Source organism: Hylobates moloch, unplaced genomic scaffold, assembly GCF_009828535.3.
Source record: "Hylobates moloch isolate HMO894 unplaced genomic scaffold, HMol_V3 SCAFFOLD_10, whole genome shotgun sequence".
In the NCBI taxonomy this organism is placed as follows: Eukaryota; Metazoa; Chordata; class Mammalia; order Primates; family Hylobatidae; genus Hylobates; species Hylobates moloch.
In genome coordinates this window covers 1,593,540-1,617,674 of record NW_026652285.1, presented here as the reverse complement: position 1 = coordinate 1,617,674, position 24,135 = coordinate 1,593,540, and the positions used below count along the sequence as shown (strand labels likewise).

At 33.0% G+C, this 24,135-nt stretch overlaps 1 protein-coding gene across 5 annotated transcripts in view; it reads right to left on the bottom strand.

Moving 5' to 3' along the window:
* STXBP4 (syntaxin binding protein 4) overlaps positions 1-24,135 on the bottom strand; it is a 208,642-nt gene that overhangs the window by 116,732 nt on the left and 67,775 nt on the right. For all 5 annotated transcript variants that reach the window (XM_058444671.1, XM_032162787.2, XM_058444672.1 and 2 more), the window contains 2 exons: positions 17,273-17,362; positions 13,447-13,512 (listed from right to left, as the gene is read on the bottom strand). In XM_058444671.1, the coding sequence (XP_058300654.1) occupies positions 13,447-13,512; positions 17,273-17,362 (156 nt within the window). The remainder of the gene's footprint in view (positions 1-13,446; positions 13,513-17,272; positions 17,363-24,135) is intronic.

Genomic DNA, 24,135 nt, shown 5'->3' with positions numbered 1-24,135 from the left:
CAATTCTTTTCAAAACAGTGAGTAGGTATTCTGGTAGCTATCCCTGATTGAATAAAACAATGAAGGTGATCCTTCCAGTGAAAAATGAGCCGCTCACAGCTTGTTTTAATAATTAGGTTATCTATGTGTTTAAGGAATTTACATGGGATGATCATTAGTACTGCACTAACTTGGTGTCAAGATCTTCAAAAGGATATCAAAGGATAGAAACTGCCAAATTTCACAACATTTAAGTTTCTAGTTTTTTAAAATTTTTAAGAGTTATACACACTGTATTTATAATTTTAAAGACTCATTTATTGTGAAAAAAGAAATCAATCTTTGGAAAAATGGAAAGGTATTTTCACTAAAGCACGGGAAGTCTTTCATTAACAATAGGTCTGTATCATCAAAATCCTCTTAACAAAATATCATTCTATATACATAAGAAAAACTAAATAGTATCCATGGTCAACATATTTTAAAATTGGACACTTTCAGGGTTGATTTTGGGTAGTCTACTTTTTTTTATGATGTTTATGAAATGAATGGTGTTTTCAGTATGTATGCATGTGGGTTTGTATAAACAAATGTATACATGTATTTTTAATTATTTTTGTTTAAACTGGAAACTATACACTAAGTACTACTCTGAATCCACACACCTTTACCCTCAGTCTCATTTATCTTATTTTGTTGATTGCATCATTACAGCCTCTCAGTCACTAAATTACAAAGCTTTGACTGTTGTTTCTCCTTATTACTGCACATTCTATCACTGTTAAATCTGGTGGACTTTATCCCCATGGTGTCTTCTGCGTAGGCCTTTTTGGTACATTACTATTGTGATTACCCAGTTAAACCCTCCATTGCCTATTTCCTGGACAAGGGCTTCTCAAATTTTAAGCTGCAAACAAATCACCTGAAGACTTGCTAAGTGCAGATTCTGATTCTATAGATCTGGGATGAGACCTAAGACTGCATTTCTAAGTTCCTGATTGCTAATATTTCTCCTGTTGCTGACCACTCTGAGTAGAAAGGATGTAGAGTTCTAGATCAGCATTGTCCAATCACAGTAGCCACTAGTTATATGTGGCTACTGAGCACCTGAAATATAGCTAGTTGATTGAGGAACCAAATTTTTAATTTAATTATAATTCGTTTGTATTTAAGTTGAAAAACTCAAGAAATGTAAACTATTTTTTCACAAAACAAGACTTCATTGTTTTGGTAGAACTATAACTCACTGTAATCACGGCATCATTTAAGATATTACTATTGAACTGTAATGTCTGTGTCAGGCACATGAGTCAGTTGAGTAGTATACATAAACACGTAACTGATGTGGCCAGTGTCAAAAAATTAATTAATTATAAATCTTTTTTTACACACCAATATGTACACACAGTAGGCTTATCTGAGTATTTTATGCAGTCAGCATGAGTTACAATGATACCTAGGTAAATCATATTAGTAATTAAATTACTTATTTTTATTAGGCTATAATTATTTTATGTATTTAGTAAAAATTTGTCCATAAGTATGGACAAAATTAAATTTAAATTAAATGTAAAGTGAAGACATACTACTGATGCAGAATAAAATGGAGATAAATTAGCTAGTAATATTACCGGAACAATGCAACTGCAATTTGCAAAAAGTGTGTTTTCTGTATAAGAAAATTTTGAATTATATATAAAGTGAGCAATATTAATAGCCATTTTTGCAAATTAATGGTGAATTTGATAAGAAGTTTCATATTAGCAGTAAAAAATAAATAAAATTAGTCACCAGAAGTAAATGTCCAACATTTGTAACTATAAAATGGCTAGAATGTTTGCACAAAAAAGAAAACCATTTTTAGATTGAGATAGTAATTTCAGTTATGATAAAAATACTGGGAAACATATTTTATAAAAAATGGAGGATATTCAATTAAGTAATAAAACAAATGCCCATCGACTATAAGAACTTTCTAAGAATATCAACAATCAATTGATTAAAATAGCTTTCAGTGGGCCATATCATGCAAGAGACACTACCAAATTCATACTTCAGGCATGTACTGCCTCAAAGGGCGTCCAAACTTATGATAAAATGTTGATTTGCAGCCTAAAAAAATCAAACTTGCAGTGTAGATATTTTTAACCCTTTTACATCTGTCAAAAAAGAGTTTCAGGTAGATAATAAAAAACAAGTTTTCATCATGATAAATGGTGCTCCAGCTATGTTGCATAAATAATTTAAATTTATTAACCCCATCAAAAAGTGGGTGAAGGATATGAAGTGACACTTCTCAAAAGAAGGCATTTATGTGGCCAAGAAACATATGAAAAAAAGCTCACATCACTGGTCATCAGAGAAACGCAAATCAAAACCACAATGAGATACCATCTCATGCCAGTTAGAATGGCGATCATTAAAAAGTCAGGAAACACAGATGCTGGAGAGGATGTGGAGAAATAGGAACAGTTTTACACTGTTGGTGGGAGTGTAAATTAGTTCAACCGTTGTGGAAGACAGTGTGGCGATTCCTCAAGGATCTAGAACCAGAAATACCATTTGACCCAGCAATCCTCTTACTGAGTATATACTCAAAGGATTATAAATCATTCTACTATAAAGACACATGCACAAGTACGTTTATTGTGGCACTGTTCACAATGGCAAAGACTTGGAACCAACCCAAATGCCCATCAGTGATAGACTGGATTAAGAAAATGTGGCATATATCATGGAATTCTATGCAACCATAAAAAAGACAAGACTTCATGTCCTTTGCAGATACATGGATAAAGCTGGAAACCATCATTCTCAGCAAACTAACACAGGAACAGAAAACCAAATACTGCATGTTCTCACTCTTAAGTGACAGTGGAACAACGAGAACACATGTACACAGGGAGGGGAACGTCACACACTGGGGCCTGTCGGGCGGTGGAGCAAGGGGAGGGAGAGCATAAAGATAATACCTAATGCATGCGAGGCTTAAAACCTAGATGTCGGGTTGATAGGTGCAGCAAACCACCATGGGATATGTACACCTATGTAATAAACCTGCACGTTCTGCACCTGTATCCCAGAACTCAAAGTAAAATTAGAAACAACAACAACAATATTTGAATTTATTGACATTCTCAGAGAAGAGGCTGCTTTATTGTTTCATTCCACTGTATGATACATACTGAAAATATTTGTGCTCAGTTTTCTCAAGCTGATTTTATCAAAAGCATCATAGATACAGTTGCTAACACTGTTTAGTATATGCACGTAAATTCTGAGTCATCAGTAGTTTATAAAATTGTTAAAAGAAAAAAGGAAGACAATACATTTTCTGATGTTATTTGCCAATACTTCTTGGTTGAGTTATGAAAGAGATTTACAAAGATTTTCTGTACTTTTAACTCCAATTAAAAGTTTTCTTAAACAAAAGGAATGTGCATCTAATATTCAGTAACCAGACAAAAGAAAATGGCAGTGTGATTTACATTTTCTCACTAATATCACAGTGCTTGTAAATGAGTTAAACTACAAACTACAAGGAAAAGGAAAGTTTATGAAGCTAGATAAGTATAAGAATTTATAGTGAAATTGAACTTTTTCATAATATAAATAAAAAATGATTTTACCTATTTTTCTACTATAAGCTAATATGTAGATCTTAATTATTGATAGTGTTACATAAATTGGCTATGAAAACTGAAAAAATTTTGAAGTATGCTTTCTTCATACTGCTAAATTTAGAGTTGCTTTTGTTATTTGTAATACTTCTTGAATTTGATGCTAATATTTTTTGTAGAGTCAGGGGTTCTCCATGTTGCCCAGGCTGGAATGGAACTGCTGGGCTCAAGCGATCTGCCTGCCTTGGCAGATCTCCCAAAGTTTTGAGATTACCAGCATGAGCCACTGGGCTTGGCCAGTTTTACTGTTTGTTTTTGAGACAGGTTCTTCCTCTGTTGCCCAGGCTGGATGGAGTGCAGCGGCATGATCATGGCTCACTGCTGCCTCCATCTCCAGGGCTTGAATTTTATGCTAATAATACTGAGCTGACAAGAATTAGTGACGGTACTTAACAGATGTAGCTTTGAAAAGATCTTGCTTAAAAACAAATTCCTCTTAAAAAACAAAATAGTTTTGTTAGTGTGGATGTAAATATTAAAAGAAAAAGATTTTTGGTATTCAATTCAGTCATTAGAAACTTTTAAAATAAGTTTGGAACAATTTGAGTATGTGAATTTACTTTTTCAACTGTAAATTTTATTAAATCTAAGCACAGATCCAGTATTTCCAATGAAAATTCAGTGTAAAAATTGAGATGTGCTCTAAATTTTAAAAACACTAGATTTCAAAGATACAGTATAAAAAAAGTAAAAATATCTCATAATGAATTTTAAAAATATTACTGCATGCTAAAGTAGTATTTTAGATAAATCCAACCAAATAAAATATATTAAAATTAATGTTACCTGTTTCTTTTTCCTTTTTAAAAAATGTGGCTATTAGAAAATACAGCCATATATCATGGTTTTCATTATATTTCTAAGGGACATTGCTGTTCTAGACTATTACAACAGCCTTTTATCTGATCTTCGGTTACTTCCCAACTTGCTGTCAGTTTAACCTTAAAGTATATCCTCCATTTATCCCTTTATCCATTCACCAAATGTTTGAGTACCTAATAACAGCTATTGCTGTAAGATAAATCAGAGAACAAATCCAAGATAGCTGTCTTCATGAAGCTTACCTTCCAGTTGGGGGACATAGATAAAGAGCAAAACATAAGTAAATTATTTAAGATGTCAGATAGTAATAGTTATACTAAAAGAAACTCCACACACACAGTAAGGGTTAGAGGAAAGATGGTGCAAAGAGACTAGATGACCTGGAGAATGAGTAGAGGGGTGGAGGGGAGAAGTGTGGAAAGAGCTGAGGTACTTTAAAAGGAGTGTTAGGATGGGGAAAGGACAGCAGGTCATGTGGGCCCTCTTAGGCTTTAACAGTTACCTGGAGGTTTCTACTTGCAGCACTTCTGCCTTACTTTGACTGAGACGGAAAGTTCTGGAGAGTTCTAAGTGCGGTTTTAAAACAGTATTTCTGGCTGCTTTGTTCAGATTAGACAGTATGGGAGTGAGGCAGGGTAAAAGTAGGGTGATCTGGTAGGAAGCTATAATAGTAACACGGGTGGGACTTGATGGCAGCTTAGACCACTGATGGAAGTGGTGAAAAGTGGCAAAATTCTGTGATTTCTAAAAAGTAGGCCCAACAAGTTGGTTATGGAGTATGAAAGAAAGAGTGGGGTCAGATTATACATGAAGACAGTTGTTCATTTTTCTCTCCTTGTCAAATATTTTAAATGGCAGTCCTGTAAGATCTTAGGCTGGTATTCAACTGCTTATATGTGTAGGCCCCAACACACCCACCCAAATGTCATTTCCTAACAGCTTCATCTTTCCGTGTTTCCCTTATGTTCCTGGGCCTTTGATAGTGATGTTGATAAAAGAATACATGTCAAAACTAGTATTCAAAATTAGATTCCTGACAGGTTTAGGCTCTTAAATTCTCAAGTCCTATGAAAAAATTATAAGGTAGATATTATTAACACTTTTTCAGACATGAAGACAGAAATATATTAACAAATAACTTAAAGTTAGCATAGAAAAGAAGGTTTATTTTGACCGCAAACACAAGCAAATTTTCCCTTTTATGCCATGATTTTCATGCTGTTTTCTCAGCCTGAAATGCTCTGCCTTTCTGTGTCTGGATCAGCTCACGTGCCACCTTATCTATGAAAAGTCCTCTTATGCCCTCAGTTAAAATTACATTTTCCTCCTCCTTATTAAATAGTTAATACAAATCATTTCCACCTCTTAATATTTTTTCTTCTATTATTTTTAATATTTGTTGAGTGGTATGTGCTATACACATTATCATCTATGTATATTATCTTAATACCACTAACATTATTGTGAAGGATCCTATCATCAAACCCATTTTACAGATGAGGAAGCTGAGACCCATAAAGGTGAAGTAGTCTGACAAAGGTCAAAAGCTAGCAAGGGGCAGGGTCAGGGTATAAACCAAAGGTATAACTCCAAACCCCATTATCTACTGCACTTATCCTTAGGCCAATTCACTGTTTTTTTTGTTTTTGTTTTGTTTTTGAGATGGAATATCACTCTGTTACCCAGGCTGGTGTGCAGTGGTGTAGTCTCAGCTCACTGCAGCCTCCACCTCCCAGGTTAAAGTGATTCTTGTGCCTCAGCCTTCCGAGTAGCTGGGATGACAGGCACGTGCTACCATTTTTTGTATTTTTAGTAGAGATGGGGTTTCACCATGTTGGCCAGGCTGATTTTGAACTCCTGGCCTCAAGTGATCCACCTACCTTGGCCTTCCAAAGTGCTGGGATTATAGGCGTGAGCCACCATGCTTGGCCAATTCACTGTGAACCATATAAGATTCTCTCTTTTGTTTATATATTTTTTCATATATTCTTTTTTTGTCTTATTAAATTCTAATACAAATTAGCCTTAGATTACTTATTCATGCAGACATGACCTTTCTTAATAGCAGAAACTAATCCTTTCACAGAAATAAATACAGGAGGGCCTCATGTGGAAAAAGTAGGTACTGCTAGAAAAAGAAAAAACTGCTATTTTTCTTTAGATTCACATCTTACATCAGCCTTTAATACAATTATTATTTTATCAATCATGGTTGAAATTCTAACATTTATATATTCCAAACCTTTAGGAGAAAAGAAAAATGTAAAGTTAGGAGAAAAATCTCCTAATTTATCCTACATATAAAAACTAACAAGAAAGGTTTGTAAATGTCCATTTTCAGGATGCAAACACTAAAATGTAAAAAGATCTGGCCATACAAACTCATGGAGGTATTAAAGATACAGAATGAAAAGCACTAAAAAGTCATATCAATTAAAGTACAAAAATATTTAATAAAATGAGGGTCTGAAAACTGGCCCCAAAATAGAGGACTTTAAAAAAACTTGACTTTGGAAATAATTTCAAATATTCAGTTGAGCTGCAAGAATAGTATAAAGAATATCCTCATATCCTTTACCCAGATTTACCTAATTCCCCAGGTTCATCCTTTTGCCAACATGTTCATGAGTGAGAAACAATATATTCTTGTATGCCACTGATAGTAAGTGGTTGTTGCTGAGATTTTGCATGTTCTCAGTCTCGTTCACATATGTATTCATATATGTAATATTTATACATAATGCAATTATATATATGTGTATAAATAACACACATGTATATATAAATATACATGCACTTTTTTAACCATCTGATGGTTAAGTTATATACATCACGGTCCTTTATCCTTAAAAACTCCAATATTTCCTATGAATAAGGATATTTTCTTATATAACCACATATTTTCTAAGAATAAGGATATTCTTTTATATAACCACAGTACAGTTAACAAATTTAGGAATTTTAACATCAATTCAATGCTTTAATCTACCATCTGTATTCCAATTTTGTCAACTGACCCAATAATGTCCTTTATAGCATTTTTCCCATTCTGGTACAGGATCCAGTCTGGAGTCAGATGCTGTATTTAGTTTTCATGTCTCTTTAGCATCTTTTAACCTGTAAACTTTTATTATCTTTTTTTTTTTAAGAAAATAGCATTGACATTTCTAAAGAATACAACCCATACACACACACACACACACACACACACACACACACGTCATACACGTCTATTTTTTTTTTTTAAAACAAAACTTTCTCTCATTTTGAGCTTGCCTGACATCTCTTCATGGTTAGATTCAGGTTATACATTCTCGCCCAGAAAACTACACAGGTGATGTAGTCATTTTTTGGGTATCACATTTGGAGTCACACAATGCCCATATGTTCTTCATTGGTGATATCAACATTTAGCACCAGTCAAGGTGTTTTCTGATTTCTCCACTGTATAATTGCTATTTTACCCCCTTACAATTAATAAGCAGTTTGTAGAGAGATACTTTAAAACCACGTAAATATTCTGCTCTTCATCAAAATTTTCCCCTAAATTTAGCATTGAATGATTTGTGCCTGATCAAGTCTTTATTAAAATAGATGTAAAATACTGATTTCCAAATCTAGCAGCTTCTCTGCAATTACCAGTCAGCATTCAACATCCTACTATGGGCAAAAGTACTCCTTTCTCCCTATTAATTAATCAATTTACGAATGATACCGTGAATTACGATTTCTTCTATAGTCTGCAATACATTACTGTACTAAATTATTTTGGTACTCAAATTCTTCCATATTTGGCCAGTGGAAGCCCCTTCAAGCTAGTTCCCTGTGATATGCCCCTGTCATTTTGAGCACGTCCTTATTTTCTGGCATATTAAGATATTCCAGGCTTATATTTTACTTACCCTTCCTCGTTTCTGAAATTAGTCATTTCTCTGAGTAGCCTGGCTTTCTTCTAGTGGGGAGTGGTATCTGGACACTTAGATATAGTAATGTGCTCACTGTTATTAGGGTGTCTGTTTCTTAGCCCTTTAAGTTGACAGAGGTAGGGAAAATATACATATACAGATGGTCCCTGACTTATGATGGTTTGACTTAATGTTTTTTTGACTTTATAATAGGCTTACTGGCGTATTAAACACATTTTCTACTTGATATTTTCAACTTGGATTGGGCATATCAGGACATAGCCCCATTGTGTTGAGGAACATCTGTATATATACACATGCATATATATAATACACGTGTACATACATGTTCATATGCACATACATATATAAGAAATGATGTATTCACAATGATACATCCAATTCAAGCCCATCTCACAGGGTTCTTTCCTTCTTTCTTTTTCCTTTTAAGAGACAAGGTGTCACTACGTTGCCCAGGCTGGAATACAGTGGCTAGTCACAGGCACCATAATTGCACACTGTGGCCTCAAGCCATCCTCCCACTTCAGCCTCCCAAGTGGCTGGAACTACAGATGAATACCATCACACCCAACTCAGGGTCCTTTCTTGACTTCATTCATTCTATTTTGTCTTTTCTTTTTCATTGAGATTCTGCTTCTCAATAACAAGGAACACATTTGCTCAGACCTATAAAGCATCTAAAATTGTTTCAGAACTGCTTTGCCCCACCACTAAAACAATAAAACAAAACAAAAAACATACCAAAAAAAAAAAGGTTTAGGACTTGTATGAAATTCCTTCCCAACTCAATTCCATCCTGACAAAACACTGAACACAAATAGTGCATTCACTAGTTGCTTGAATTGGTTCTATCTTTGTTTTTTTTTCCTTACCATAATTATGGTATTCATTTGAAATACAATTAGATTCATTTTCTTCAGTACACTTGCAGTTTCAGGTTTATTTTCCCCTTTCCATCTTAATTTTTAATATATTTTTCGAATGAGTAGAATATTAACATGTACACAAAAGTAAATAATATATGAAAAGGTATTCTTAGAGAAGTGTCACTCTTTCCTGTATCTTAACATGCATGTCTACCCATGTTGTAGGTAATCAATTTCATTGCTGTGTAGTTTATCCCTCCTTTGATTTCTTTTACAAAAATAAGCAGGGGTATTTTTAATTTTCCTTGTTCATAAAAGATACAGAAAGGAGTGACACCTCTCTAAGAATACCATTTCAGGCCCGGTTCAGTGGCTCACACCTGTAATCCAGCACTTTGGGAGGCCGAGGCAGGCAGATCACCTGAGGTCAGAAGTTCAAAACCAGCCCAGCCAACATGGCAAAACCGCATCTCTACTAAAAATACAAAAATTAGCTGGGCGTGGTGGTGCACACCTGTAATCCCAGCTACTCGGGAGGCTGAGGCAGGAGAATCGCTTGAACGTGGGAGGTGGAGGTTGCAGTGAGCTGAGATCGTGCCCCTGCACTACAGCCTGGATGGAGCAAGACTCCATCTAAAACAAAAACAAACAAACAAAAAGAATACTATTTCATGTAATTTTTACTTCTTACTTCTAGGTACATGTTAATATTCTGCTTCTCTTCCAGGAGGAGCAATTCATCTGATGATGTTCATTCTCCAATTCCTTTGGTAGTTGCTTATTATTAAATGTTTAGATTCTGGAGTTATTTTTTACTGGGGGATGCCCTCCGTCAGAGTCTTATTCCATCATTCCTTAGATGGTTTGACTTAATGATTTTAGAAGCTAGAAGTTCTATGATAGTACAGATTTACTTGGCATTTCTTTTATTATGAGAGAAAGAGATTGAGTATCTTTTCATTTGTTTAATGGACATTTTTATAGCTTTTTTGATGAATTATCTGTTCAGGTCTTTTGCCTATTTTTCTATATAATTTTGGTTTCTCTTCAACTATTAAAACTTCTAACTGGTTATTATTTTTGTATATGGATGCAATTTAGTTTTGCATATTAATTTTATATCTTGCTAGCTTATCAACTTACTGACTTACTTTTATCACTCCCTAGGGTATTCCATATTACGACTATATCATCTGCAAAAAAAGACAGTTTTATTTTTTCTTTTCCAAGTCATATGCCTCTCATTGTTTTTCTAGTCTAACTGTATCTTCTTTTTTGTGCCATTTTTATTAAGTTTATACATCAACGCTATACTTGCTTCATGAAAAGAATTTGGAAAATTTCTTTCATTTTTTATACTCTGAAGCAATTTATATAGTTTTGAGACTGTCAAAGGTTTGGTTAAATTTCTCTGTGAAACCATCTTGCCTGGTCCTTTTATCTAGTATAGTTTTTTGATAACTTACTTTATCCCTTCTACAGAAAATGGCCTTTTAGGCTTTCTATCTTAACTCCGGTCAGTTTTGGCAAACTATATTTTTTGAAAAACTTTTTTAAAAATAGGTGAGTTGATCTTATTTATGTTAATTAAGATAACCATTATGTTTGGTCGCAGTTCTATCAAATTGTCTTATGTCAAACTTATTATGTATATTTATTGCATTTCTTTGTGTGTCTTTTTCTTAAAAAATTCTTTTTGGTATTTATGAAGGTTTGTATTTTCATTCTATAGGTTACCTTTCCATTATTACTTTTCAAGCGCTTGCTATCTCCTCTATTTTTACCTAATTTTTATCTGATATCAGTTTTAAATGATATTTATTGACTGCTACCCTTTGCTTATATAACAAAATGATGTATTCTGTTTTCCTCTTTTTTCTTTCTTATCCTCCCATTAAAAAATTTGCATCTTCTGACTTTTGTTAACACATGTAACGTTCACATGTTATTTTTTTCATCCATGCACTGACTCATTTTAGTCTCACCTGTATAATAAAATATATGAAGTTCTCGCCATTTGGGAACATTTTCTGAACTTATTTTAGGCATTTTTTAGTTGGATAAAACTCATCCTATCTGAAGGTCTTCAGGAATACCATGTGTGAAATATTCCCTTAATACTGGTATATCACAAACTGTTTTCTATGGCCTTGATATTTTAAAGTCAGGTTGGCTATATAAAACATTTTTGTATACTTTCTTTCTTTCCTTTAATGTCTTGAAAATGTTGTTCCACTATTGCCTTACTTTGTATGTTGTTTTGAGAAACCTAATGCTGGTCTAATTCTATTGCCTTCATTAAGTTGCTTAATCTTTTGACTTGGAGGCACTGTGCATTTATTTTCCTCTAAAGTCTAATAATTTTACTAGAATATATTGTAGAGTAATCTTTCCAGGTCAGATTTCTCCAGTACCTATATTAGATTCAGGTCTTGTTTTAATTGTAGAAAGTTTTCTTGGATTAGAGTTCTAAGTATTAGGCTGTTCAGTTATTTTGATTGATTTCTTTAAGAAACTCTTTTACTTCTTGATTATATTTTCACTTTCCTAGTTGCTTTTCTTGTTTTCTTCATTGTCTTTTCACTTGATTATATTCTTCCTGGAGCAACTTGTAATTTAGTTTTCATTTCTGATAGGATTTTGTCTCTTCCTTCTTTCCTAAGTTTTATCAACTCTCATTTCACTTCTTCCTGATTTTTTTTTGGGGGGGGATCAGTATCTATTATTACTATTTTTTAAGTTTCTCATTTGAGATGTGTTTTTCTTAGCCCAAATGCTTATTTGAGGAAATTCCATTGAGTATGGAGTGTGATGTTACATTTTTCCTAAGTTTTGTGGTTAAATTGTTTTGGAAAGTTTTCATCAGGAGGAAAGCTTTCATCGATATCATCTGATTTTTTCAGTTGTTTTATAATGATGGAGGTAGAATTTTTGTTCTATTCTTTTTTATTTCACAGAAAAAGTTCTTAGTTCAAGAGCACTCTCTTCTGTGCAGTTTCTTTTACAGATCTTGTTTTGATGGTCATAGGGTAGGGTGGGTGGATTAGTAAGTTGTGTTCCGCTTTCACTTCTATAAGCTCCTTAATTTTCCCTTCTTATTTCCTTCTTTTCCATCATTGCCTAGTCTCCAAGGAATTCTATCCATTCTCTATTTATCTGGTTCTTCCTCAGAAACAATGATTCTTCAAGGCTGCCATTTTTTATTGCATTCATACCTTGAAGTCTCTTTTTTTGTAGCTAGTGCTAAGAACCACCAAGTCTTGACGTATGTCCAGTATTTTGGCATTTATTGTTACATTTTCTCTTTCTGGAGGTGATTTTGTTTGTTCTTCATCTAATTCATGGTTTCTCTCTACTCTTTATTTCAGAATTTCTCAAGCCTTGTCCTCTATTTCTCTGTATTTCAGGTTTCAGTAAAGGCAAGCTTCAGGAGTTTTGTTGGAATTATTATTTTTCTTACTGTATTTATATGTACTTTAAAGGCTGTGGTGTTTTTTTGTCACATAGTCATATTCAAAATATGGGTCCTGTATGGTTCTATTTGCTTTCTTTGTTGATTTTATGTTTTCTAGGGGGACTGTGTGAGGGAGATTCAAAATCAGGTGATCACTGTTGATCTCTAACAATGTTCTCTTATTTATATTTTGTCATTCGGGTTTTCATTTTATGATATTGTCATATATTTGTTTTATAGTAAGTAACCTCAAATTCTTTGAAGAATAATGCTAAGTGAAAATAAATATATACTTTTCATTATTAACAAATAAATGTAAAAAATGCTATGCCTTGATGGCTTTTTTGTTCTTTAGTAAAATGAAGTATGAGTAACAAAATAAAAAAGAAAAAGAAAAAATGGGAAATGAAAGAAAAGAAAAAACAATGGAAAAGTAATGAGATTGGTTATTTTGGTCTATGGATATCTTTTTTTGAAAGCAATTTCAAAGAGGTTTTAACATTGTTTTGAGCAATAGTAGCAAGAGTTTAGCATAGGTACAGCCTCCAAAAGTGATTGCTTTTAAGCTCTATGCTATTTTGTATTATGTAATATGTATCAGGAAGCTCTGGGATATTATAAAGAACCACTGCTTTATAATTATGCCTCATATGTTCACACACACACACACACACACACACACACACACAAGCACATATATACACAATACATATACTTACTTGTTTCACATTCTGGAGCTCTTCTGTCAATTGTTTCCTTTGCTTATCTGATTCCAATAATTTTTCCTATATTTAAAAATCAACAAATTAACAACTTGTTATGAAAGTATCAACAAGTATGACTTCTTAGTCCCTTGTTTCAAGGCTTATATTCCCAAATATCAAATTGCTACAATCTGAAAATGTTGCTCCTAGTCATTTTTCCGGCTTTACATGAGGCACTTAAAAGTAATTAGTTATTTACAGTAAATTGTGATGTAAATATACTTTTTATTACCTTAATTTTGCAAAATCTCAAAATATAAGCTCAAACAGGAGCCAGTTAAGAATACAAATGTGTAAATATTAACTCAATTTTGGTTAAGCTATCATTGCCCAAGAGATACCAAATTGAAGAGCATTATTATTACAAATTAGAATTAATGGTCTTCGACCATACAAAAGAGGGCATATGATGAGACTGGCTCACCTCTTAATTTCCTAATTTAATTTTAGCTTATTCTTGGAAGATTATCCATGAAAAGGCAGATATGACTAATGTAAACAAAACATAAAATAATAGTTATTAAGATTAATATACATACACATAAAATATCTTTGGATTTGAAATTAAGTCAAGCATATATCCTACAATGTCCATTTTTATTAATTATATCTTAAATAAATCCACATTTTATTGGTCAAATCAGAAATACTAAGAGTAATTTAAGAGCCATTAAATACGAACCTGAACAGAGGAATTGCTCGAACATTAAATTGAATGGTAAAGATTCATGGCAATATTACAATGTTTATAAGAGGCAATATCCTTTCTGGTATATTTCAGCTTATTCTTGTCTAAGAGGTGAAATGAAGGTATATGAAAATGAATATAATATAGCAATCTAATGACTATGCCACAGGAGCCAAGAGACTGCTGGCTCCTGTGATTTTATGTTCTGGCAAGTCACCTTCACTCTGTGTGCCCTAGTTTTTTTGTATCTGTAAATGGAAAACATATCTATTTTCCATTCACCTTTGCAAAGCAGTAGCAATGTGAATTCTGCAGAAAGCCTTCCTTAAGGAAGCACTTTTAAAAATTATTCTTGCAAGATAAAAATTAGCTATTGACATAAAATTATCTTGGTTTCATTTTTATTTGTGCCTCATATTAGACATGAAGAATAGAGATGTCACAGGATAATGAAAAGTGATGAGACACCACCTAAATGCTTTATGAACTTCATTTAACAACCTCTGCTTTTTATGAGTGTATAATACAAGTAGGAAAACTGAAAACAAAAACATTACCTTTAACAAAATATTTATTGCTTTGTATACTACTTTATATGGCTTCTTTAACTGGTCAGCTAATAGGTAGGTTTTGAGGTAAAGGTAATTATAACATGTAAAATTTGTTTTATCTGGAATTTTTGCACCATATTCTAACCAACTGAGCTAGCTGGTTGCCGGCTTATCTGGGAGTTTAGGTTTTGTCATATCAGGGTATATTCAGTTACATTTCATGAACTTTAAAGGTAAATCCTGATTTACTGAATGACTCCTCAGGGAAGTCTTATTGAAATGTTAAATTAATACGACATATACACTTTCAAATTAACATTCTAATAATTACTATTGATATTAAAATAAAAACAAATTTATCACTAAAGTTAACAATGATAAACTATAAGGAAATGAAAAAGATCTGAGAGCCTCTGAAAATTCTGAGAAACCACAAGTCTAATGGTTTAGGTAGAGATAAGAGAATACATAAAAAGTTATCTTATTAAGGTAACCAACATTGGGGAAGTTTTCTAAGAGAATATAAGGAAACCATTGTCAATGTATTTTTAAAACTAAATTTGTATTTTCCATCAAAACAATTGTTGTACTAAAAAATGTGGAAAGATAGCGGTTTCAAAGGTAAGAAAAGAAATATATAAAATACTCTTATAGTAGTGAAATGCTCATATACTTTAGGAAGGAATGTGAATTGGCAAAACCTTTTCAAAGGGAATATGGTAACATATGCAAAATTTTAAGTGTCTAGATCTTTTAATAAAGCAATTATATTTTCAGACATTCATTCTGTATATATACTGTACAAATGCCCAAAGATACATCTACAAAGCTGTTGAAGATGAAATTATTTTTAAAAACTGGAAATAGTCTAATATCCATCAATAGGGAACTGGCTAAATAACTATTTAATGTATAGGACAGTTATTGAGAAGAATTTGGTAGATCTGTGTATATTAACCTGAAAAGCTGCCTGAGACATAATTCTTATAAAGAGAGAGAGAGAGAAAAAAAAGAAGGCAAGTTGTAAAAAAAAAAAAGTGTGGATGAAGTGACTTACATAGAAGTGAAAATACACACATACTGGAAAAAAGTTTTTTAAGGCTTTATTATTTTTTGAAGCAGTTTTGGATTCATAGCAAAATTGAGAGGAAAGTACAGAAATTTCTCATGTACTCCCTATCCCCACATATACATATATTTATTTATTTTTGTTTTTATGTTTTAAATAGTAGAGATGGGGTCCTGCTATGTTGCCCAGGCTGATGTTAAACTCCTGAGCTCAAGTAATCCTCTTGTCTCAGCCTCCCAAAGTACTGTGATTACAGGTGTCAGCCATCATGCCCTGCCTATTTTTAAAAAATATAATTTTCTGTGTAGAGAAAAATCTATGAAAAGATAAATAATATATTTGCAACAATGGCTTCCTCTAGAGGTTGAAATTATAAAAACTAAGGTAGCAAAACAAATTTTCTTTCTTTTTGGTGTGAAGATTTTCTATTTAATAAAAATTAATTATCAATATACTATACCTTATTTAATAAAATAATTTTAAAAATATGTTCCTATGGTGAATTAGTGGTAAATCAAGTAGTTATGTTGCTTTTCCTGAAGACTTGGAAAATATAGCTTTCTGTAAAAATTAGGATATAATTTAAATGTAATATTCTTCTAAAAACAGAATGAAACCATATGAAGAGAATCAAGGCCAGACATGGTGGCTCATACCTGTAATCCCAGCACTTTTAGAGGCTGAGGCAGGTGGGTCATTTGAGCCCAGGTGTTTGAAACCAGTCTGAACAAAATAGTGAGACACCATCTCTACAAAATAAAAATTAAAAAAAAAATTAGCTGAGCATGGTGGCATGGACATGTTGTCCCAGCTACTTGGGAGGTTGAGGTGGGAGAATCGCTTGAACCCAGGAGGTTGAGGCTACAGCGAGACGTGATTGCAGTATTGCACTCCAGCCTGGGCAACAGAGTGAGACCCTGTCTCAAAAACACAAAACAAAAGCAAGAATCAAAAAACCAAACAAACAAAAAAAGAGAAGAAAAATATTATAGTATATTTGGGATATGTGTGTTTTTTTTCCTCTCTTAAATAATATTGTCTGAATTCCAAATTACGTTAGCAAAACATGATGTCCCTTAAGAATAGCCCTGCACATGAAAAAAAATGTATTTCCCAAAGAACTCACAGGATCCAAAATTGCCACGACTTGCTTTATTGGCTCTTCATCTAATTCTGCCCTGGCCACCAATGAGAGAGAATAAAAAGGATAAGAAGGAACCTGAACAGAAGACATGAGCAAAAACCATTGTTCACACTAAATGTTGCACAGATATTGTGAAATATAAATATGTAGACCAAAAATTAATTCTCTAAAGGCCAACTGAATAAAGAATCTGATTTTTACTATTTGATATTAATATTTTTCAATTAAAAATAAAATTAAGCCCCAATACTTCAGAATCCAATATAGGATTTTTTTCTTTTTCTTTTTTTTTTCTGAAGAAAACATAAGGAAACTAAATTAGAGGTTACCTTAAGTGTATGTACTTCTTTCAAGGCATCATCTCTTTCACGCTTGAGCCTTTCCATTTCATCTGCTTCTGAAGAATCACAAGGAAGAAGCTGTCGACATTAAAATGTGAGAGAAAAGTTGTGCATTAGATGCTAATTATGAGAGGTAACATAAAAATCCTTTTTGACTAATCTTAGGCTTTTGTATTCTAATAACAAAATTCAGTTTCTTACGTTGGAGTCATTTGATTAGATAAAAGGGAATATTAAAGTATTAAAGCAATTTCATTCATTTAGGCTTAACCTTACATTGTTGTCACTTACGATAGAATTTTGATTTTGTTGTCACCTTTATCATTATTTTAACAATATAATTTTCCTTAAAATTCCAGATTCGAAGACTGTGTTTATAATGTCAAAAAGACTTCAGGAATTACCAACCTAAACTATTCCCTAAAGACATTCATTCTAATAGCATGGTATCTAAGGCTAACAAAATGCTGTACATTATAAATCAGATGGTATACATGAGCCTAGTAAAGTATATTTATCAATTATGTATCTGGTTTTAACTAAATGAAATGTAATGCAACAGACAAGTGGCTTAAAAAGATTCCTGCACAGAAATTGTAGATTGAAGATAATATGAATAATTTATGCACAAGTGAATAACAACAAAAAAAAATGCAGAGATGACCATATCTCTTACATCTAGCATGATGTCTCTGACCGTCAATTACAATGTAAAAACAATGACAGTCTAATCAGAGATTAAAATCCAAGTTTAACTACAGCCATCTCCTATGTGGAAGCTATAACAACTAAAGAAAATATAATTTAAAGGATTAAGTGGAGAAAGCAGTGGTTACGTAGGCATGGGCTTAAAGCAGGGCCCTTTAGATAGGTGAGGCGAATGTGGAGTAGAAAAAAAAATAAAAATAATTAATAATATCAACCACTTATTGGAAACTTATATGTGCAGATGCATTGCTAAAGACTCTGATTTTTACTAAAGATTCAACAAAAAACATGGTGGAATGGATACAATAAACTCATATTTGCCTTCCAAACTCTAAAATAACAGAAGTAGGAATTATTCTTCATATTTGGGGAGAACTAATTTCCCTGAAGATCACTGGTTCTTTTTGGTCTGTCACATTAGCTTTTGGGTATCTATGGACATTGCCCATAATTTATATGATCTACATTCTTCATGTCTCTGTTACTCTGCTCTCTCAGAAGTACTCAACACACACACTCATAAGAATTCATTTCTATATTGTTAATTTTGAACACATTTTAAAATGTAATAATATTTCCCAGAGTGTGTTCCAAAGGATATTAACAGGCTTTGTGTAAAAGCAAAATTGAGTGGTAGTGATGGCAGTAGTGGTATATGATTTAGAAAAAATTAACCTTATTTCCTGTATGGCTTTCAACAGCCTTAATACGCTAATGAACATTTGAATTGCCAAAAAAAAGTATAATAACTTGTCATGCTCCCTCAGTAATTTCACCATACTACAAACCCCCAACCTCCTCACCCTGCTGCCTTCATTTATTTATTTTTGTACTAGCTCATGGAACTAAAGTAAACAAAACACAATCTGGGAAACTCAATGTTGCTACTCGACATTCATATGGCCTATTCTATCTTCTTATTCTAAGAAGTGAAATAAGCTGAATTCAAAAGTTTAAATAAGGCCAGGTGCAGTGACCCAGGTCTGTAATGCCAGGACATTGGGAGGCCGAGGCTGGAGGATTGCTTGAGTCCAGGAGATTAAGATCAACCTGGGCAACATAATGAGACCTTATCTCTACAAAAAATAAACAAAATTAGCCAGACATGGCGGGGCACTCCTGTAGTTCCAGCTATTCAGGAAACTGAGGTGGGTGGGAGGTCAAGGCTGCAGTGAGCGGAGATTGCACCACTGCACTCCAGCCTGATGACAGGGTGAGACCATGTCTCCAAAAAAAAAAAAAAAAAAAAAAAAAAGTTTAAATAAAATTTTAGATACCAGAGCTAAAATAATTTATTAAGAGAAATTATGGATTGGGATTTTAGGGATGTGATGATAAACTTTTGAACTTAACATCATGTAGGTAAAGCATGCATAAAAGAATCTATGGTACTATTTTGAGAGGCAAAGCCTAGACTAAATAGTCATAGAACAAACCATGACTTAAAAAAAATGTTTTATAATCCCACTGCTATTTTGGACTGTGCAGCAAAAACTTGCAGCCAGGGAATTGGCTGTGGATGTTCCTTGTGAATTCTTTGAAAAGCCCCTTTGTGCTCAATGACTTTTTTATATAGTTCTGTTCAAATATACTTCAACTAAGGAGGAGGCAAATGAATTGTTGTTATTTAACAGTAACAATTCCAGACAGACGCATGTTTTCAAAATCTATCACTAACTACTGAAATTTATTCCTTAACCTTCCACATCTGTTTCCTGTCTGGTTCTCGCAATATCATTTGTGATCCTTGGATCCCCTGAACTTTGCATCAGCTGGTAAATAACATTGTAAATCATTTCTACTCTGCTTTCTAGAGTCTCCTTCTGGAGATGTCAAGAAATACATACTACAGGTCATTGGACTGTGCTGATTAGGTCTGACTTCACCTCTCCCTTCACTGTTGCTGCTCCAACATATTTTAAGTTACTTGACTTGTATCAATTCTGGATAACTACTATTCTACTGGCCGTATTCCCTAATCTCGATTCATTTTAAACAGAAACAGTTACAAAACAGTTAACTTCAGTGTCAGTCTAATTTTATTGATAAGGCCTTCCATTAGAGATCTATTCAATTACCTTCTTCCCTTATAAAATTGTGTGTGACTTTACCATCCTATTCATCTAAAAATTTATGGGTATCTTCTTTTCTCCTTCCATTTCCCTGCTCATTCCTTTCGCTTCTTATAATCTGGCTTATACATCTTTCCTCTCACTCCCATATTTCTAAAATGATTACTTTCAATTTCACCAATAAAACTGCTACTTGACAAAGAAAATGGCCCCCACCAACTTTCTTCTTTGTTATATATAACATTGTTGAAAGCTTTTTTTCCTTGAAATTTTATCTTCTTTAGATTGTGATATCCTAATATCTCACCCACCCTTCTGCACATTTAGGCTATTCCCAATGAGTTACTTTCATGTCTACTCCTTAAATGGAGAAAGGGGGTTTGGGAGGTTCCCCAAAGTTTGTCCCTTTTCTTCTTTTTCCCTACAAGTTCTGAGTGAGCACATTCACTATTATGCCTCAACTATCACTCTCCAAAATATTCCCAAATTCCTTCCCAGTGTCTAGTTCCTAATTTCCAGTGGCCTTTAGTTATTTGTACTTGCCAGCTTCTTAAATCTAAAACACAACCTGTCATCATCTCTACTTTGAAAAAGGCTTTCTCCTTATTTCCCTGTTTCTATAAATGCTACCTGTACCATCATATTCTTAGTTATCCTAGCCAAAACTTTGGAGTTTATTTTTTTATTCATTCTTCTTCCTTAGTTCTCATGTCCAAAAGGTCAGCAAGTCCTACTGATGATATACTTGTTGTAGTTGTTTTTGGTAAGTAATCTAGATCTATCACTTCTTTCCTTCCTATTTTCCCCACCTTCACTATACTTTAGTTCTTTATTATCTTTATTTGGATTATTTCTATAGTCCTCTATCTAGACTACCTACCACCACTTTCATTCCCTTCCTAGATAACCAACACATAAGATTCCTCTTTCTAAAATATCACTTTTGTCATGTAACTGTTTTCCTTAATGGCTCCTCACTGACTACTGAGTAAAGTACAGACTTCTAAACTTAACATTTACCCTGTGAGGCATAACTTCTGTCACCTGAATGAACCCAATTATCTTTTTTTTTTTTAAGTAGACTACTCTCTGTGTGCATTACATTCTAATTTTTTTTGTTTATGCTAATACTTTTATCACTCCCTACTCACCTCTTGAGCATATAAAATCCTATTTATCCCTCAAAATTTACTCAAATGCCAACTGTTATGAATCTTTTCTGAATGTTCTAAGCTTTATTACTCTTAGGCCTTGCCACGCTATGTAGCTTTTCTTACTGTAATTATTTGGGCACATGACTTTTCCTTAAAATATGTAGGCCAAGTTTTACCTATCTTAATAACATGCACATAACAAAACATGCACACTGCAATTGTTCAATATATGTTTTGTGTTTTCATTAGGGAAGTGGCTATAAAGTATTTACTGCAATACATGGTGAGAAATATGATACATACTATGATCCAGTGTAAGTGAAACATTACTCAGTTTTATCATATACAGTTCCCTTTGATATTTTCCATTTTGTTCTATTTCACTTGTTTAAAATGGTAGTTGCAGCCCACTAAATTGACTTAACAAAGCACAAACTGTGAAAAATCTATTTTAGGGAATTTAGTGTTCTCTCTATAATTTTAAGATAAGCCATTAATGATACAGTACTTGATTAGTCTGGTAAAATCATATTATGATGGACTATATTCTGCTATTGCTAGGTTTAGAGTACTGCTAAATGTGGGCTCCAGCCTTGCCCTTTCTGCATATAACCTTGTGCCAGCAGCAGGTGTAGCACTGTGTGAATTTTCTAATGTAGCAATGATGATTAGACTCACAGTAAGATAATTATATTTTTGGTTCTAAATGTCATATTCTTCCAAACCCAAAAGTTGTCAAACAAACAAAAGTAGGACTGACTTTATACTGACTCAGCAATTCCTACTTAAAAGATAGCATCTCAAGAGATCTTATGAGTCAGATAAAATAATGAGCAAAAGCAGCAAGTTACAAAAGAGTACATATTCTATAATTCTATTTATGAAATTCAATAAAAGGCAAAAATAATCTATGTTGTTATAAGTCAAAATATTGGTTCCAATGTAAAGGTGGGAGTGGCGGCTGACTGGGAAGGTGGCCTGAGGGAGCCTTTTGAGTGGAGATTCCATGTGAGACACAAAATAAAAATTCATCAAATTGTACACTTTACATTTTTGTACTTTGTTCTGTATATATTAGATTTCAGTAGTAATATTTTAAACAATAAATTAAGAAAGACAAGCCACCATTATCAGCCAAAAAAAGAAAACATGAGTAAAAGACATACATGCCTAACAGAATGACCCAGCCCTGTTGTTTGTGAAACTGAGATGGTTGAGGGGGTAACCGTAGTGGAATTTCCCACCCTCATAGACAGTCAGCATCTATAACTACAGACTGATTGACATACTTCAGATGGGAGACTAAACTGCTTTTGAACTCAAAAAAGTAGGGAATTATACTGCAAAACAATCAGTTATTTTTTATTTGCTTTTGGTGAGCCACATGACAATAATTGTGATTTTTATAATGTTTCTTCAAACTTTTACATCACCCATTAGTGAATCGTGAAACCAAAGTTTTAATGAAATGCAAGTGAATATTAAATAAGAATGCAATGTACATAGAAAAGGTAACTAATGCTTTGACAGGCTTTTGTTTCAGTTATATATGTGAGTATGGTGAAAAATATGTTTTCTTATTGTGGACTCAAGTGAAAAAATATAATAAAAAATTAATATAATTCTATTGCACGACATTTTGATCTGAAGCCACGAATTGGAAATCACTGACATGTCAGAATTATTGACATGTCTGGAATTAGTGACTCTTGCACAACTGCCATTAGCACTTTGCTTTTGCTGTCAAAGTATCACAGGTTGAACACATTCTCTTTTTTTTTAATCCCAACAACTTCCAAACTATAAACACATTTTTATCTGCCCTAAAATTATATTGGTAAGGAGGAAATAAATTGCTAACCTGGAGCATGACAATCCATTTGCAGCAGCTAAAAAAGATTTGCTTGCTCATACAAAATACTCTGAATCGCCCACTTCATTGGCATGTTGTAAACTACCCAACCATCTTTGCCTTCCTCATCAAAAATGAGCATGGCAGCTCTGAGAACTGTTTGGCAGTAAAAAACAATGCTCCCTGCCATCAACATTAGGTAGATTAATACACAACACCTGAATCAACAGAATGAAAACTGTGCGCCTTGAATACAGCTTTAGTTCTCTTTGAATAAATGCTACAAAATTAGTTCTGATAAATCAGTGCTTCATTCTGGGAGAACTGGGTACTCTCCTGAGGGTTACAGAACAACCAGATCTGTGGGTGATTGCAATGGGCAACATGCTTAGCAGAAAAAGAGATTGCTTACAAAAGAGAACAAAGTGATTTGAAACATTAAAAAAAGTGACATGCATCATTTTTTAAATGAGCAGTCAGACTTATTTGTACAATAAATCATATACTTATATACTCTGTGTTTCTGGAATTTGAAATCATGTAATTAATAATAAACAGTATTCAAACTTCCTGTCAATAAAGCATATCACTTGAAAACAGTAGAGCTCTAAATATAACCATGAAATAAAAGTGCAATTTTTGTTTTTAAACTTGAACTAAAAGAAAAAGTTATTAAAAATATGTAACATATCTATTCTCCTGCTTGAATTTAGGGTTTCTAGCAGCACTAAAAGAACTTGACTGACCATATCATTTATTTAAAAGTATATCTGAAAACAGAAACAAAAATAAAGAAATATATAAGTTAATAAGACTATTAGCAACTCAGAAAGGGTATTACTAGAACAAAAAATGTTGAAGACTTTCTGGAAAATAAAAAGCAAATGGATGTAACAAGGTTGTAAGATATAAGGTAAATATATAAAAATTAATTTTATTTTACATAAAACCAAATAAATTTAAAATGAAACAAATTTTTAAAAGATACCATTAATTTTAATGGCAACAAAAAGTGTAAGGTAACTAGATTATTAAAATATAATTAATTAGAAATATATAAAATAT